This window comes from Prionailurus viverrinus, chromosome E3, assembly GCF_022837055.1.
Source record: "Prionailurus viverrinus isolate Anna chromosome E3, UM_Priviv_1.0, whole genome shotgun sequence".
Classification (NCBI taxonomy): Eukaryota; Metazoa; Chordata; class Mammalia; order Carnivora; family Felidae; genus Prionailurus; species Prionailurus viverrinus.
The window spans coordinates 3,682,778-3,698,706 of NC_062576.1; the positions used below are offsets into that span (position 1 = coordinate 3,682,778).

The 15,929-nt window shown below is 51.5% G+C and overlaps 1 protein-coding gene across 2 annotated transcripts in view; it reads left to right on the top strand.

Annotated features, from left to right (window-relative positions):
- Window positions 1-15,929, top strand: part of SDK1 (sidekick cell adhesion molecule 1) — a 597,942-nt gene that overhangs the window by 455,603 nt on the left and 126,410 nt on the right. For both annotated transcript variants that reach the window (XM_047838939.1, XM_047838940.1), the window contains exons 21-22: window positions 1,143-1,334; window positions 4,066-4,187. In XM_047838939.1, the coding sequence (XP_047694895.1) occupies window positions 1,143-1,334; window positions 4,066-4,187 (314 nt within the window). The remainder of the gene's footprint in view (window positions 1-1,142; window positions 1,335-4,065; window positions 4,188-15,929) is intronic.

The window sequence follows — 15,929 nt, forward strand, 5'->3', positions numbered from 1 at the left end:
GAGGTGATGTACGCAGAGGCACCCAGCGGCCAGTGGCCGGGACCCCTCTGCTGCCCTCCTGCCCCGGATGCCTGATCGGCACCGCCCAGCTGGGGGGCCTGGTGTCCGTGCCCAGGAGCCCCCGGGCTGTGGGACTGCAGACAGGCAGCAGCTTCTGACATTAATTTTTTTTTCGAAATATTAAAGTCCCAAGATGCTCTCTAAATTCTTATTTACCTGCAAGCACAAGTTTCTAACTATATTTATTGCCTTCATCAGAATGAGCTTTAAGACTCCTCTCAGTGCTTCGGTGTCCCGAGTTTATTGACTGGAAAGACAGAAGAGCAAGCATTTTCGGTGGTTCCCCTCCCCGGGGGGCCCGGGAGTGCTCTCCATCACTGTCTCCCTCTTCAGGAGCCGCTCTTAAGGGTCCCTAATCACATAAACTCCCCTCCACGGGGGGCCGATTCAGGATCTTGCTGAGGCTTTGTTTCCCTGAGCCTAAAATCACGGTGGAATCCGAGGCTGACTAAACTGTAATCTTGAGCCCCCCGCCGGCCCCCGCCCCAGACGGAACGGCGTCCAGGGGAAGGAGAAATTTCACCAGGAAAACGGGAGGCTCAGAAGGTGGGGAGCAGTAGAAGTGGCGCCCGGGCCCAGAGGAACTTTTTAGGCAAAGCACTTTGTGCGGGAGAGAGCGTCAATCAATCATTTCATGAGGGAGAAAGTGGCAGTGTTTCCACAAATTAGTTGCAACCCAGGAGCTAGCTCCTGATTTAGAGCAGGGTATAATGAAAATACCAGCCTACGAAAATGGAAATATTGATGAAACGCATCCACGTTTTGACAAGAGTTGAAATCAGGCGCAGCAGGCTGGTGGCCATCACTCTTCTCTCCGCCACCCACCCAGCTCGGGGGCTGAGGTCGCCAAACCCAGGCAGCCCTCCGGGTCTCGGGGCGGGGGGGCGGGGGGGGCGCGGGGACAGCACTGTGGGCCGGTGGGGGGCGCACTGGGCCGCAGAAGAAGGGGCCCGACTCCGAGTTGGGTTTGGGCAGGCTGCGCGTCCTCCCGGCCCCCCGTGCTGTGGCGGATGTTCAGACACAGCGCATCTGGCGTGCCCTCGGCTCCCGGGAGGTCCGGCTAACTCTGTTCTTGCTCCTAGGCTACCAGGTCTCCTGGGAGGTATACGGCAGGAACGGCTCCCGGCTCACCCACACCCTCAACAGCACGACTCACGAATACAAAATCCAAGGACTGTCCTCGCTCACCACCTACACCATCGACGTGGCTGCCGTCACCGCGGCGGGGGCCGGCCTGGCGACCTCGTCCACCATTTCTTCCGGAGTGCCGCCAGGTCAGTAGAGCCCAGCTGCCGCTCGTCTGAGGATGTTGCCCTCAGAGAACGCCGACGCCTGGGGCTGAAGGCAGCTCCGTGTTCCGGCCGCCGGGGACCTTCAAGAGAGGGGTGTCCGCTTCCTGCTGGCGGTGGGGTGGGAAGCGGTCCCTGTGGCCTGAGTCAGCCCCGTCTGCCAGCACCTGCTGTCGGGTGGCGGGGTGGGGGGGGATCCCGCCCCGGGGAGCGAGCTGGCCGTGGGGTGCGGCCCTCCAGGGAAACGGTAGTCGGGGCCTGCAGGGAAGACGGTGAGAGATGTGGGTGTGGAAACCGAGAACAGGAAGCATGAAACTTCATTCCCCGAACTACACAATGGAGACTTGGGTGGAGATAAGAAGGAGTTGGAGGAGGTGGCAGGGGAGGAAAGATCTTGCAGACAGAGGGAGAGGCAGACGCGTCCCCAGGCGCCGGGGACTCAATTATCTTCCCGAACATGCAGCACGCTCGCTCCAGCCTTGGAGAATGGCACTCAACTCTTTTCTCTCTAATCTTAAAGTTTCTGTTTAAAATACATGTTTTTCCTGGGAATTCACAAACACAAGTGAACGCGGGAAAGTGCTGTGGGCTCTCGGTTCGACTGTAATTCCAGCTGTCAGTCTCTGGCCACTCACAAGATGCCAGTTTGCCTCGTGTTGGCTGGTCTTCGAGGATTAGGCCCTGAAGCCCCCTCTGAAGTCTGCACATCCCCCCATCGTGCCCTCCGCCTCCCTCTCCCTCCCACTCCATGTTCACACCCAGCCGCTTTCTTGGAAGGGGGACACGTGCAATCTGGAAGGGACGCAAAGCAAATAAAATGGATAGAGTAAAAAAAGAAATCCGCCCAGGAAAGAGTGCATTCTCCTCACAGGGGCCACGTTCACGAGAGAGCTCGGCAGCCGCCACCCCCAGTTGGGTGCGATGAAGGAGGAGGGCATGGTGTCTCCTCTCCTCTGAGCAGCGCGACCTCGTAGGACACTCTGTAGAGGCCAGTGGCCACCCGCTCTGCCAGCTGGGCAGGTGTCCCCAAGCCAGTCTCTGTCCCCAGATACCTGGTCACCGCACCCTCTCTCTGAGGTGGCGGGTCGGCACGGCCACCCACAGCGCATCCCAGGGACTTCTGGGGCCCGCAGATGCGGGGCAGGACTGGAGGATTTGCCTCTGCAGCAGGTGCTCAGGTGGTCGGGGACCATGCTTCCAGGCAGTCCGGTGTCTCTTAAATGCGTTTACAAAATGAGTTTGCTTTTTGAAAGAGAGCAGTCTTTGACTGCCAGAAAGATTCGTTTCTTCGCCATCAACAGCCCGTTCCCACGGCACACGTTTAAGATACTGTTAACGCCCTGATAACCAGCGATGATGGCGGGACGCTGGACGTGTGAGAATTGTCTCACGCTCAGCGATGGACGGCGACTTGGGGAGCATCACCACGTGTAACCAGGTCCCCCTGGGTCGGCTCGGGCACCTTACGGACCTCCGGAGGCACCACGGAGAGAGAACTCGCAGGGAGAGGGCCCCGCTGTGCCAAGTTAACCTTGGTGAACTCACCTGCAGCTGGACACGGGTCCAGGGCCTGGAGATCTGTCTGGAAGCAAACTCACACCCACCGTCACATCACGCTGGAGGACTGTGCTCCGCTTCATGCACTTCAAGCTCACAGCCACTAAATGTCTGGAGCACCACATAAAGAGTCCAGCGAGCTGAGAAATACAAAGACAAGAGTCACTTGTCCTTCGATTTAAACATTTCCTGCTTCAGAGTCATGAAACTAGACTCGGGAAGGACCCTTGATGTCCTGAGGACCCTGCCTGTGCCAGTGCTGTCCTGACCGCTCACACGGCCTTACTGTCCCCATGCTCGTCCCGGTTTGCAGCCCCCTGCCCCCTCCCCCCCCAGCGCGACATGTTCCTCGGACACGGCGCGGGCTGCCCACCGCTTCTGCTGCCTGCACGGCATCCTTGCCGGCTTCACCCCATCCCCCTAGCCTCCCCGTTTGTGCTGCCAAGATAAGAGCCCATATTTCAGACTCACGGTATCCCGCTTCTTAGCGGGACCAGCTCTCTGGGGGAGCAGCCTGCCCGAGGGTCTCCACTCGGTGAGTAGGCCAAAGACCCATGTAACCTCCCAGGGTGGGCATGTCTCCCCCCCCCCCACCCCGCCATTTCGTTGCCGGAGCAACTGAACTCAGGCAGAGTGGGGAGAGCCTTGCATTTTCACCCGAATGTGGTTGTCTTGGAAACCGGACCCGGGAGCCTAAGGCTCAGGACCCCGCGCACCTGACAGTGATACACGGCACCTGCTGTCTTCCGCCCGCCCCGCTCCACTTGCCCCGGCTTCACGGTCCTCACCAGAGAGACGGTGGGTGTTTGGTCTCTGTGCTCTTTCTGGGGCCAGGAAGAATGACATCCGCTCACGCTTACTTCCCTCAGCCTGTAGCTGTTAATTACGGGCTGTGCAGAGACACGAGTAAGTCCCACCTTCCGAGTTTATCGTCTGGGGCCGCGTGTGTCCTCGCCCCACTGCAGAGGCCGTGGGGCCTGATGGACGGCCCTAGGAAAGTAAGGATCGTGCTGGGGTCACGTCCCGGGGAAGCAGTGCCTCTCGCTTAGGGGTATTGAAAGCAAATCTGGGCGTCTTGAGACCGTGTCCTTGCTGACACATTTGATGCGTTTCCTAAGCTCTCAGAACCTCGCCTCTCCATGTTTTCTTTCCTGTCTAGAGCTCCCTGGTGCCCCGTCCAACCTGGTCATTTCCAACATCAGCCCCCGCTCAGCCACACTTCAGTTCCGCCCCGGCTACGACGGGAAGACGTCCATCTCCAGGTGGATCGTAGAGGGACAGGTACGCGCTCGCGGAAGCGGACGGAGGGCTTTCCAGAGAGCCACACGAGGGCCTGCGTGTGGTGGTGGGAGACTCTGAAGAATGACCGGTCAGTAGCGCGGTGACCCTCGGGACAGTGGTTGGGGAGGTGGTCGTGTTTGCAGGACAAGAGACTGGAGACGACAGGCTGCTGGGGGCAGGATGTGGACGGACACGGGAGATAGGGACGTGAGCCTGCGGGCCACGGAAGGAGTGATTGCTAGTGCTCACATTCAAGTTTGACTCCAAATAGGTACCCAATTGGATAGCATCCTTGATTTATTTCTTTTTAATTCCATGTAACAATTAGCCACCAAATGTACGCGTGCGTGAATACGTGCCGTGAGGACAGCATGCTTGTCCCAGGCAGTAAAAGGAATAGGAGGGGTTTCTGTCTTGGGAGAAAGACGCTCAGGGTGCTGGGAAAGGAACGTGCACATCGCAGTGGAGGACCCAGCAGGAAGGCCTGAGGGCAGGTCACACGGGGTCCCGGAGACGGGGGTAGTGCCACACAGGCCACGGTTCCATGTCCCAGCAAGAACAGGAGGTAAAAAGCTAAAGAGACAAGTGATGGGAACAGCAACGTCTCCGGACCATTCTTGTCTGCAGGAACGTGCCAGCGACACTCAGAGCTGTGCTTCTGCCCTCTTGCGAGATAAGTCACTCCTGCATATTGGCTGTCGATCAGGGAACAGATTCTATTCAGATCCTCAAAGCTTTCACTAAGCAACTATTTCCAAAAACCTCTGCAGGATTCTGGAAGCCCAAACCTGCTCATTGGGACTCATCGATAAATGAGACCACAACAATTATTTCCTTAGGAAATAAAGTGTCCCCCCCCCCACGTCAAGTTGAAAATAGCAGGTCCCCAGTGAATGGGAATCAAGATGATGAAAGCGAACTTTAAAATACACAGAAGAAATTATGGGAGAAAATCACTCTATCTCATGAAAACCAATTCTAGGTCTCAAGGTCCCTCAGAAATAGCTGGGCAAGGCCTGCGGGAGCACGTGGTGCCCTCTGTATCACTGCCCACGGGAGGGCTGCACCCCGGGGATGCCACGGATGCAGGTCTCCCAGCTTTAGGCCTGCACGTGAGGCTCGGCGGGGCCACAGGGATGTGGTGGCTCACCGGACGGAGGCTTCGCTTCATGCCTCTGGGGCCAGCGGGGATCACGGTGCTCTGTCCATATTCTGTCTACCAGAATTCAGTCGCATGGCTCCAGTTTAACGTGAGGGGGTCTGAGACGGCTCTCAGTGTGCCCGAGAGGAGGAAACGATGTGGTGGACACAGAGCAGTTTCTCTGCCACAGGACATTTGCTCAGTACTGCTGTCCCACGACCACATCTTTAATTTTAACATAAAAAATTTTAAACATACCGGAGAGTAAAGACGGTAACGCAGTGAACTCCCATATACCCATGACCTAGACCCATCTGTTCTATTACCTAGATTCATCTAGTCCCCCTCTTTATTGTTGCTGAGCTGTTTTTTTAATGCTTTTATGTCATAAAATGCAGCTATGAAAAATAATGGTAAAGATTACATTTGTTGACTTACTGACATAGAAAGGTGTTCCCGTACATATTATTTAATGCAAACGAGCAGATCAAAGGTAGTAGGAGTTGTATTATGTGAAGTCATTTGTGCAGAATTATGTGGTCATGTTTGTGTATGGAATGGTAATGTGAGCAGCCAATCTGGTTAGGCAGTTTGACTTCTTTATATACCCATAGATACACATATACGTAATTACACACACACACACACACACACACACACACACACACATCTATCCATTATCATCACCCCCCCCCCAGTTTCATTGGGATGTAATTAGCATAAGTCACTGTCTGAGTTTAAGGTGTACAGTGTGCTGATTTGATTCAGCCACAGCGTTTTAAAGCAAGCTCAGACCACACACCGTTTCCCCGCCAGATTTCTAGCACATGTCTCTAAAGTGTAGGTGCGTGTAACTATTATGTGGATGAATTTCATGAACATGATGTTGAGCAAAGGAAGCCAGACTTGTGTTTCGAGTATATACTGTTTGATTCCACATATGTAAAGTTCCAGAACAAGAAGAAGTACTTTTTGGGATTGGAATCCTGGCTCCCCTTGGAGTCTTACAGTTCCACTGGGGGACAGCAGGGCTGGAGCCCCCATAATGCTGCTGGTGTTGCTCGGTCTGGAGTTGGGCTCCATATGTGTGTTCATCTTGTGTGTGCGCCCGTGCTTGGTGCACTTGTGTGCATGTCTGTATTTCCTTTGATAAAAACTTTACATTAAAATGTGGATACTTGCGGGGCGCCTGGGTGGCTCAGTCAGTTAAGCATCCTAATCTTGATTTTGGGCTCAGGTCATGATCTCACGGTCATGAGATCAAGCCCCACATTGGGCTCTTTGCCGACAGCATGGAACCTGCTTGGGATTCTCTCTCTCCCTCTGTCTCTGCCAGGAGCTCTTGCAAGCTTATTCGCGCACTCTGTCTCTCTCTCTCTCAAAATAAATAAATAAACTTTAAAAAATAAAGCCTTTATAAAAATAAAAGTAAAATATAGATACTTTCAGTATTATAATTCAGTTATCACACCTGATAAGGTTAATTAAAAATTCCTCATTATCATCTAATAATCAGTCCACGTTCAAATTTCCCAAGAATATCTTTTTACTATGGTTTTGATGAAAAACAAGATCCACACAGACTTGACAGTATGCATTTGGTTGTCATGACTCTTAAATTGTTTAAAGAAATTTCTTAACAGTTTTATCAGGGTTTAATTGGCATACAATAAACTGGATATTTCTAGACCGTACCGTTTGGAAGGTTTTGGCTTAGCTGTACGTATTCTTCTGAATACGAAACCCTCACCATGGTCAAGTTGATGAGCAAACCCATGACCCCTAGAAGTTTCCGTGTGCCCTTTATGACCCCCGGCACTCTTCCCCCTCCCCCCTCACATCCCCAGCAAGGGTGAGTCTGCCTTCTGTCTCTGCAGGTTTGGACCCTTCATCTAGAGCCCTCCTGTGGTACCATGCCAGTGCCTCGTGGACGAGTCCCAGGCAGCTGTCGCCTGGGTGTCCCACGCTGGAGGGACACGCTTCACCTCCCTGTGCTGTCACTTGTTCCTTGGCCCCATGTCTCCTGCACACTGGAAGTTCACCCCAAAACCCGGGCCAGCGTATCCTCTGGGATGCATTCCAACACCCCCAATGGACCCCTGGAACCGGGGCAGTGCCGACCCCTGTATATGTTGTGTTTTTCCCTAGATGTACATACTTACGATGAAGTCTAATTTATAAATTAGGTGCAGTCAGACACGAACAACAGTAACTAACAGTAAAATAGAACAATTATAACAATACATTGAAGGAAAAGTCATGTGAATGTGGACTGTCTCCCAAAACACTTGACCGCACCAACCCACCTTCCCCCCCCCCCCCCCCCCACCACTCTGGGTGGTCACGGGAGGTGTAAGATGCCCCAGGACCGGATGGAAGCAGGAATGACGGTGTCTGTGACGTGTGTCAGTCAGGGGGAGGTTCACCCGCCTCTGGACCAGGCGAAACCGTGGACGAGGGCAGACTGCTGTGGATTCCCCCTTGTGCGGCTGGTCACCTCACATGGCAGCCGGGACACACAGTGGCCCCCGTCCCGCCCTCGGGGACACCAGACTGACGGGCAGCCTGTCCCTGTGCTTGTGCGTCCCTGTCAGCCTCCTAGTTAGCAGTCTCAGCCGTCGAGGGCCTGCCCTGAAATCAGTATTCCATTAAGATCTTTAGCGGTTTTCTCTCATCTGAAAAGAAGCACGTCCCTTGTCCGTCCCTCAGGCAGGTCTGTCACCCTGAATGCAGGATAAGTGCCTAGTCCTCTTCCTGAACCCAGTCTCAGTAAGGGACTGGTCCCCCGCTTACTCCCAGTGTGAAACACATCTCTCTCCCTCGTCCCTCCTTTCCTCTTCCCCCTCCCCCTCGCTCCTCCCGTCTTCCCTCTTTCCTCCTCCCTTCCTCCTCCCTCCCTCCCCCCTCCTTTCTCCTCCCTCTCTACTCCCCCTCCCCTCTTTCCCACTCCTCCTCCCTCCTTCCCTCCACCCTCCTTCCTCCTCCCTCCCCTTTCCTCCCTCCTTCCCTTCCTCCCTTCCTTCCCCCTGCTGTAACTTTTCCTGAATTATCAATATGAAAGCATAATTTTTAAAACTGTATTCCGTGCGCTTTCAGTCGCCTTCAGCCCTTATTCTTCTTGAACCTAAACTTGACGCATCTTGGCCAGTGGGCAGCCCTTCCTGTTCTGAGCTTCCTCACCTGGAGATCCCAGTCCTTGATGGTATTGTACAGCAGGATGTCCCGGGATCGTCCTGTGCCTTCCTGCCGCACAGCTCCAGCTCAGGTGGAGTCATCCCTACCTGGTTTCCTTTAGGGTGAGATGGCGTTTATAGACAAGAGTCTGGGCACCGAGGGTGGGAGAGGGGTGCTCATTGCCTCCAGCTGGGCATTCTGGGTCTTTTCAGGGTACAGAGAAAGGAAGCATTATGAGTTCATACTGGTATTTCCACTTCAAATGTAAGATTACTTTAACTTTGAATTTACACTTGAAATAGCTTTCTTATAAAATTGTTTTTAGAAAAATTAGCATCATTACTTACTTTCTTTATCCTACTGTTGTATAAAAAGTTTCAAAAATAGAATTTCAACGGTACGACTCACAATAAGAGTCCCGAATGCAGTTGAAGTATTTGTCCTTGGACTGGATTATGCTACAACAGATTACAGTCAAAATCCTGAATTCTAAGTTATTTTCTCTGTTTGGTCGAGTCATCAACTTAATATAAAACTAGGTTCACTCATTTCAAGGTCTGGTTTGGCTTTGTTCTTTTTGCTTCAATATTTTCTTTAAAAATCATTTTCTAAAAAATTTGTTAACACATTGTAAGTTCGATTTTATTTTTGAACGTGTAACTCATTTGCAAGAGCTCAGAGTCAAAACCATAAAAAAGGTGTATTCAGAGAAATTTACGTTCCTCTTTCTGTCCCCCCAAAATCTCACATTAGGTTTTCGGTTTATCCTTTTCTGTTTTCCACAACATAAGCAGCTATACGCGTTTGTGCCCCACACTCTTACTCCGAACGCAGCAGGCTGCACGCCGCTCTGTCCCCCTGACAGCAGGTCCGGGAGGCCGCGTGCACCGTCGGGCCTTGGCGCAGACGCAGCTGTCCCCGGTGCCGGTGTGCCAGCACTGGCTGACTCCGCCAGCGGGGCCCTCCCTTTTCTGCCCTAAGCGATGACCAAAACCCACGCGCTCTGTCACGGTTCCGTGGGCCAGAGGTCCAGTGTGGGTTTCCTGTGCTAAAATCAGCGTGTCGGCAAGGCTCCGTCCCTGTCCAGAGGCTCCAGAGGAGGATCCGTGTCCTTCCGGTTCAGGGGTTGTCAGAATTCACCTCCTCGTGGTCCTAGAACCCAGCTGACCGTCACCACCCCCGGCTTCCAGTGGCCACCGTGTTCCTGGGCCCGAGGCCCCCCTTCCTGCACCTTCCCAGCCAACTGTGACCGGTCCAGGCTCTCTCGTTCCTTGACTCCTCCTCCTCCTCCTCCTTTCATCTCCTGACTGTGACCACCCTCCTGTCCCCCTCTGCCACTTGTAAGTACTCGGGTGAATAGACTAGACCCATTCAGATAATCCAGGATAATCTCCCTATTTCAAGGTTCTTAACCTTAATCACATCCGCAGAGTCCCTTTCGCCCGGTCAGGTAACATACGCACAGGACCCAGGAATGACGGTGTGGGATTCCCCGGGGTGGGGGTGTTATTCTGCACTAAGGTGGTCTTCAGCCTTTTGCACAATCGTCTTGAATTTTGGGGGTGGATTCCTGGGAGCAGACTTACTACATCAGACAGTGACTGTCTGTGTAAATTTTCTGGACATTAGCAAATCGCCACATTTTGTTGGGACATTTTGTACTCCCATCAGCTGTGTATATAAATTTTCGCCATGCCAAAAAAAAGAAAGAAAGAAAAGAAAAAACCGCGTCTAATTTATCAATCATTTTTTGCATGCTTTTGCGTTGTCAGTCAGAGAAGGGTCTTCCCCACCCTCTGGTGATAAAGGAACTCACCTCACTTTCTGCCGCCACTGTCCGACTTGCTTTTTTTGCGTTTAGCTCCCCAAGCGCTTGGAATTTGTCCTTATGTGTGGAGTGAGGTATGAATCCATTTTTATAATTTTGCAGATAACTCTGTGATTATCTCAAAGCCGTTTAATAAAAAGTTCCTGTGATTTTTTTTTCCTCCTCCTGATTTGTAATATTAAATTCCCATATGCGCTTGGGTTCATTTCTGAACTTTTTATTCTCTTAGTCTGGCTACTCATGCAGTCATCCCACATTCTTTAATTATAGAGGCTTTAAAATGCGTTTTCGTATCAGATAAGGTCTTCCTGACCCCCGCCACTGCACACGCACCGCTTGACTTGTTTCGGATCTTTCTGGCTACTCTTGTCGATGGCGAGTCCTCCGTCCAGGAGCATGCTACGTCTTCCCATTTGTTTACATCTACTTTTCTCGGCTGTGTTCTCCTTGGCAAAAGCCCTGGGCTCTCTATTCCTGCCTTCGCTCTGCTCTGAAAAAGGCAGGAAAATCAAGGGCAGTGAGTGCACCTGACAACAGCGGTGGGAAGAGTATGGGCTTTGCATCAGGCAGACCTGACGCCCCCCTTTTCCTCACCCTCTCTCCCTGCTCTGTGATCCTGGACGTATTTCTTAAGTTCTTTGTGAGCCTTAATCTCATCTGTGAAATGAGGACAGTAGTACTATTCACAAGATCGCCCTGAGGATTAATTAACGTGTGTGTAATTTTAATTACGTTTTTTGACATTCTGCTGGCCTGTAGAATCACAATTGATTTTTGAATATTTTTCTTCTTTTAATGACTGGCTCTAAGCCGCCAGTCTGCCTTATGGCCAGAAACTTTTGAGAATTCTCTTCTTACTTTATTAATTCTATTCCAGTTTTCTACAGAGAAGTCCTATCATCTGTTCAAAGCGACAGCTTTGTTTCTTCTTTAGAAATCTTTATCTCCTTCATTTCTCTTTTTTTTTTGTTTCTTTTAATGTACTTGATCTATTGTCTTGATGGGGGGGAGGGGAGCTCCTCCCGTCGTGTACTGAATTGGAGCAGTGATAGAACAACGTTTATATTATTACTACCTTTCAAGAAATTCTGTTAAGGTGTTATCAACTACGACATGAAAACATTTATGGTTGGTCAGTCATCCCTTTTTATAGCTAGCTGTATTGCATTGAGACCGTTCTGTTCTAAACCTGGTTTGCTAGGAGTTGTTTCCTGGTACTTTAGGATTTAAAAAAAATCATTAAGAAGTTTATTTTTATCAAAATATTATTTTGCATCTGTTGAGTCATTTGTGGTTTTTTCTCTGTCGTCTGTTGGTAACAATGTGTGCTGATAGTCTAATGGTCAACCATCCCAGCGTTGGGATAAACACGACTTGATCACGGTGGCTCTTCCGTTTGGTTTAGTCCAGAGCCAGGATTTTTTGTATTCTTGTTCTTAAGTGAACCTGGCCTTTTCTGGTGGTTGGTTAGGCTTTTAAGATCAATAGTTTATTTTCTCCACAGTTTTCACAAAGACTGGATTGCCCTTCAGGGATGTGAGAGGCAGGGCTGCTGACTCTGAACTTGGGCGTAGACCAGAGCCTCAGGGGCGTCTTCCCAAGACCCTCTTGGTTTCCCAGTCCTGGCTGAGCCTTAGCGAGTGGAGTGTGGGGCGGGGAGGGGATTGCTGTGTGGGTGATAACTTCCCGGGTGGAGCGGTGCATTAAAAACTACAGGGACTGCAGGGACCCTGGGCGTTGGGCTCCAAAGGGGACGCAGTGATCCGTCCTCTCCATGTCTCCTCCCAGGGCAGCATGGTCTGGGCGGGCTCTGTGCCTTTCCGCAGGGGTCGTGCTCCCCCAGGTCGGTCTGAGAGCATCCCATGTGGCGAAGGTGGACTCCCCGGGTGTGCGCCCCGGGCTGCTGTGCTCCTCGCTGGCTCCGTTTGTAGCTGTCGGTTAAAAGCTTTAGCTGGAGTTCGAGATTGCCCTGAAGTTCATGTGTGCCATTGGCCTCGAAAGTATTGCAGCACTACTAAAAAATTTTAAGAGTACCACAGAGAGCTCCCTTCACTCGGAGACCCCATACAAGTTCAGTCCGTTGTCCCAACATGTCCTCGGTGGGAAAGGATCCAGCCCAGGATGACACTCTGCCCCCGGCTGTCACACAGTCTCCAGTCTCCCTCAACCTGGGTTAGTTCCTTAGCCAGTCCTTGATGTTCATGACCTTAGCAGTGTCAAAGGTTACAGGCCATTCATTTCCTACAATACCCCTCAATTCGAGTTTGTAAATTTCTTGAGGATTAGAATCAGGTTACCCATTTTTGGTCAGATAGTCGCAGAAGTGGTGCTGGGTTCTTCCCACTGCGTCCTGTTGGGTTTAATAAGACATTGATAGGCCCCATGACTGGTGGAGTTAATTTAGCTCACACGATTAAAATGGGGTCTGCCGGCTTTCTCCACGGTAGAGCCGCTTTCCTCCTCTTCACAGTGAGTAAGTGTTCTGTGTGGAGGTATTTAGAGATTCTGTGAAAATCTCATTCCCCTTCCTGCTCATACCCACCGGTTTTGTCATCCACTGAAATTTCTTGCCTGAATTAATTAGTACAATGAGGGCACCAAATAGTGACTTTTCTAATTCAGTAATTTCTTCTCCATTTATTGATTGGACTTTTTACTGTAGGAGACAGTTTTTCTCTCCTCATTTATTTATTCATTCAGTTGTTTATATCAGAATGGATTCCTGGATTCCTACTTTACTTAACAGATTGTAATCTGCTGTCGTTGCTAACGTGGGTCGGTGCCCCGGCTCTCCCGCACCGGCAGGGGGAGGCCCTCCCCCCTGGTTTTCATGTTCTCCCCATAAGCCCCCGCCGCTCGAAGTACACCCTTGCTTTTTGGCAAAACCAGGTGTTCTAGGTTCATCGTACTATTTCCTCTTTGTTTTCAGCCCTTTCTCCAAGGAACCTTGGGGCCTTTCAGTGGAGAGTGGTATTTAGAAACCAAGATCTGGGCACCACGTGGGCTCACTGCCACTGGCTGTCACTGTGTCCAGGCCTCCTCAGTGCCCAGAGCTAGGAAATGCACATGCTCAGGTGCACACACACCCACACCTCCGTCTGTTTCTGTGTCTGTGTGTATATGCCGAAAGCCACTAGTTCACACCAGCACCTCCAAATACAGTTTAGAGCCCCCTGTGTATTCAGGCCGCCCCTTTCCACATCGACACTAGCCCTTCTTTGGCTCCCACTGACTTCAGTTACTTACTGATTTGCCAAATCCCCCTAGATGTGGGCCTTCCTCCCAACCGAGTCGGCTGCCAGCTGCCTGGATGTAGGTCCTGACCCCCCTCCCTCCCCACCAGCTGCCTTTAAAATCGTAACATGCAAATGTAAGTTATCAAAATCTAAAGTTAGCCATTATCTCCGTCTTCCTCCAGGTGGTGCAGGGTTCTAAAACTCCTTCACTCTGAGCCAGTTGTACTTGTTATTATGTCCAGTATTTCACGTCCACCATGTTTTTCTGTATCCCTAAAGGCTGTAATTATTATGAGCGTCTCCTCCCACAGACAGCACTTGCTTAGATTTTGCAATGGGTTTGGCCACAGCTACATGTCACATTGACATGGGCCTCAAGATACGTCCCTTGCTCCCCGAGCGCTTGGCCGGGCATCTAAGAAGACACAGCTTTTGTGCCGTATCCAGCCCTGCTCTGGCTTTGGGGGTGGGAGGCTAACCTTAAAGGTTATCTAGTCTGCCATACTGCTCGAACGGGAAGTTCCTGACAAATATTCTCTCTAAGGTGTCTTAAAATTAACTCAGCAAGCCTAACAATTCTGGTAGTGGTACAGATGGTTGAAACTTGAAAACCAAAAGAGAATTTTTTCCCCCTAAAGTGCATTATCTGAACTGCTTGTGTTTCAGTGTTCCTAAACTGTAAACATTCATCTGTATAAAGAAACCTTGTTCCAAACCCCAGAAGGTAAAGATTAAAGACTTTTCCTGGGCTGCTTAGGACAGAGGACAAGCGATGAGCATTTTACCGCTCTGTGCGCTGGGAGCCCCACATCACTTCCGTCACAGAGCCGGCGTGCCCTTCTCTAGTGACCATTTGGCCACGTGAAGAAGATGCCCTTTTCCTCAAACACCTGGATTGACTCCATCAACAGACCGCTACCAAGCTTTATGTCATACTAATCCAGTTTGGGCTGAACGCATTGGACTGGTTCCAAACATACACTGAGTTATCCCAAGAAAATTTCATAATGGTGCGGCAAAGGTTAGCATGAATATCCTTTTTTTTTTTTTCTTTTTTTTTTTTTGGCCAAACCAATCCTACTTTTATTTGCGACCCGTTCCTACTAACCTCGGAGGCATATAGCAGAGGGTGTGCCTTGAAAAGTAAACCGATGAGCATCTCCTTAAATGCCTTGGCAGGCACTTCACCGCTAGGCCAGGGTCCAGTTTTCTGGGAGCTCCAGGCAGAACATACTCCACTCCACCCACATCACCTGCTAACACTCGCACGGCCCCTCCAGGAGAAGAGCAGGTCTGCAGCCCCTCCTCTCGCTCTCGGGGCCAGGACTCTGGCCACGAGATCTTTCCAGAAACCCTATCCTGACCCTCTCCTCATGCCACCCTGGGCATTCACCACCTTTCACGGATCACCTCCTACTCACCCCCCAGGAAAGGCCACGGACAAGTTCACCAAGAATACGTGGTGCCCAGATGAAATGGTCGGTGACCTGAGGACAAATGGCACAGGCTTGGGGGTCAGAGAGCCTGGACCTTGAATCCTAGCTCTACCCATCCCAGCCGGCGGCTGCAGGCAGGCCACCCAGCGCTGGCTCTTTGTCTGTAAAACAGATATTCCTACCCATCTTGAGGGGTTGCTAGAGAATTCGAACGCTTTGTCATACTTACTTCTCTAAGACACACGTGCCTCTGCTCTCTAGGCAAGGGGCACTTTACAAATGAAATCTCTTCCGGGTGCCTGCCAGCCTGCAGGCGTGTCCCTGACCTGTGCCCCTGACTTTCGTCTGTACTGCCCGCCCATGTGGTGTTCCCTCCATGAAGCCTCGCTTCAGCTGGCCCAGCTGCTTCTGCGAAAACATCTCCGTGGGTTCCCTAGGCCAGCCAGGCTCCAACTTTCCTAAACTCAGAACAACAGGTCCCTTGAGACTATAGTTGGAATAGGAGAAAGCTTCTGGAACATTCTTCACCTAATTCTCTTTGGACAGATGCAAGCTGAGCCCAGGCTTTCTATGCTGTGAGACTCCAGCATCCCCTCTCACAGCTGCTCTGTGCCTGGCGGGGGGCCTGAGTTCAGAGAGGAAAGAGACGCAGGAACACTGGGTCCAGTGAGAAGTCGGCCACTCAACGACATACCACACGGGAAGCAGGGGGCGAGTTCCTAGGGGGCCCCAGGTGCCAGCAGAACACGGGAAGGAGAGACTTCACCGGTTCAGGCGGTGGCAGAGGCCCGGGAAGGAGATGGCGTCTGCACCCTGACTCGAGGAACCAGGAAGGTGGGTCGTGGCAGGCGATGGCTGAGCGGCCTTACAGGTGTGAGGCTTTGGGTCTTACCAAACACTTTGTGGCAGGAGAGCATCGTTTTCTTC